The sequence below is a fragment of the Erinaceus europaeus genome, chromosome 17 (assembly GCF_950295315.1).
Source record: "Erinaceus europaeus chromosome 17, mEriEur2.1, whole genome shotgun sequence".
NCBI lineage: Eukaryota > Metazoa > Chordata > Mammalia > Eulipotyphla > Erinaceidae > Erinaceus > Erinaceus europaeus.
In genome coordinates this window covers 12,772,907-12,775,118 of record NC_080178.1, presented here as the reverse complement: position 1 = coordinate 12,775,118, position 2,212 = coordinate 12,772,907, and the positions used below count along the sequence as shown (strand labels likewise).

At 41.4% G+C, this 2,212-nt stretch overlaps 1 protein-coding gene across 1 annotated transcript; it reads left to right on the top strand.

Annotated features, from left to right (window-relative positions):
- The first annotated feature begins 887 nt into the window (after positions 1–887).
- On the top strand, positions 888–1,820 carry LOC103116535 (olfactory receptor 4P4-like). Its single transcript, XM_007526433.2, has one exon. The coding sequence runs from the start codon at positions 888–890 to the stop codon at positions 1,818–1,820; it is 933 nt and encodes a 310-aa protein (XP_007526495.2).
- The last annotated feature ends 392 nt before the right edge of the window (positions 1,821–2,212 follow it).

Genomic DNA, 2,212 nt, shown 5'->3' with positions numbered 1-2,212 from the left:
CTGGGGAAGCTGGGCTCCAGGAACATTGGTGGAGTAGTCTGCTTAGGGAATTCCAGTCAGTTGGCATCATGGTAGCATCTGGAACCTGGTGGCTGAAAAAAGAGCAAATATATAAAGCTGAACAAATGACTGACTAATCGTGAACCTAACGGTTGGAATACTGCAGATGAAGATTTGGAGTCTTCATTTTGGAAATAACTAGTAGGCCTATTTTAGTTATATTCCAAGGGGCCCATGACTGTCTAGTTTTCTCCTGAGCCTGATATCTGATATGTAGATTGACCCAAGTTATTGTCTGGGGAGATTATGTCATGGCTGGAAAAACAGCTAGAGAGCTGGATCAGGGAAGAGAGTAGCTCCCAAATATGGGGAAGGTTTATTAATATTGTTGACTGTAAACCCCATCAATTTGATCTGGGCCCCATGTTCAGCATAGGAGCCTATGTAACCTCTGCATTAGGTAGGTCAGAGCTTGCATTCTATGGTCATGAGTAGGAACATTCTAAGATGCCCCAATTTCAGGGCCCATCTTTCTCAGGTGGAAGATAGGGTATGTTATCCAACCTCCCTTCAGAGAATGGAACATTCTCTACCATTGTTGATCACATTGAGGGCAAGGTCCTATGAGGGCACCCAAAAGGGTCCATTCAGTTTTTCCTGATAGAGATGACCAGTGACAAATATTTCAAATTAGCTTTGTAAAATAAGAGAGACAAATAGATTAAGACTTGCATCAGGAACAATTAAGATGACTATTCCATGTGCATTGTGTATTTGAGGCATATTTTGTTTATTGTGTAACTATATAATTTTTTTTTGTACACATTCATGTTTTTTTGGATTTCAGATACTCAGCTTGTCTGCTAATATCTACCAATATGAAATTCATGGAGAATCAGAGGAATGTCTCAGAGTTCATTCTTTTGGGGCTTTCTAATGACCCAAACATACAGATATTTTGCTTTGTGCTATTTCTATTCTGTTATGTCATTCTCATGGTGGGAAACTTTCTGATCCTGATCTCCATTCAATGTAGTCCACTCTTTCACCAGCCTATGTACTATTTCCTCAGTCACTTATCCTCCATGGACATCTGCTATACCTCCAGCATGACACCCAAATTAATCGGTGACCTGCTAATGGAAAGAAAGACCATTTCTTATGGTTACTGCATGTTACAGGTGTTTGCCCTGCACTTCCTTGGAATGATTGAAGTATTAATCCTGACCGCCATGGCCTATGATCGCTATGTGGCCATCTGCAAACCCCTTCACTACATGCTCATCATGAACAGGACAAGATGCAACCTCCTTGTCTTAGCAGCCTGGGCTGGAGGGGCCATTCATGCTCTTCCTCAGTTCTCTATGATAATCTGGTTGCCCTTCTGTGGTCCTAATGAAATTGATCACTATTTCTGTGAAATCTTCCCTTTGCTAAAAGTTGCCTGTACGGACACCTACCTCACTGGTGTCCTTGTGGTTGCTAATTCAGGCCTGATTGCTTTAGTTATCTTTGTTATCTTATCTCTTTCCTATGGAATTATACTATTCACATTAAGGAATCAGTCAGCTGAGGGAAGACGCAAAGCTCTCTCTACTTGTGGCTCCCATATCACTGTGGTCACCTTATTTTTTGCTCCTTCCATCTTTAGTTACCTCAGACCTCCTACTACCTTCCCCGAGGACAAAATACTTGCACTATTTTACACCATCATGGCTCCCATGTTTAATCCCTTAATCTACACTCTGAGAAATTCAGAGATGAAAAGTGCCATGAGGAAAGTTTGGTTTCAGTCGTCATTACTCAATGCCTTTAATTAAGAATTTTCTTTGGGACAAAGCAACACTTTAGCCTTCAACACAGGACTGTTATTAGAGAGGGCCCAAGTCTGATTTCTGGCAGCATCAGATAAGCCACATATTAGTAGTGCTCTAGTCCCTCTTACTCATCATGTTCTTTCTCATAAAGAAATCTTAAAATTTGAGGGCTGGGTGGTGGTGCAACTGATTAAGCATACCTGTTACAATGCTCAAGGACCCCAGTTTGAGCCCCCGGTTCCCACCTGCAAGGGGAAAGCTTTGCATGTGGTGAAGTAGGCCTGCGGGTGTCTTTCTCTGTCTCCCTTCCTGTCATCCCCTTCCCTCTCAATTTCTGCTTATCTCTATCCAATAAATAAAGAAAGATAAATTTTTTTTAAAAAGAAATCTTAAAA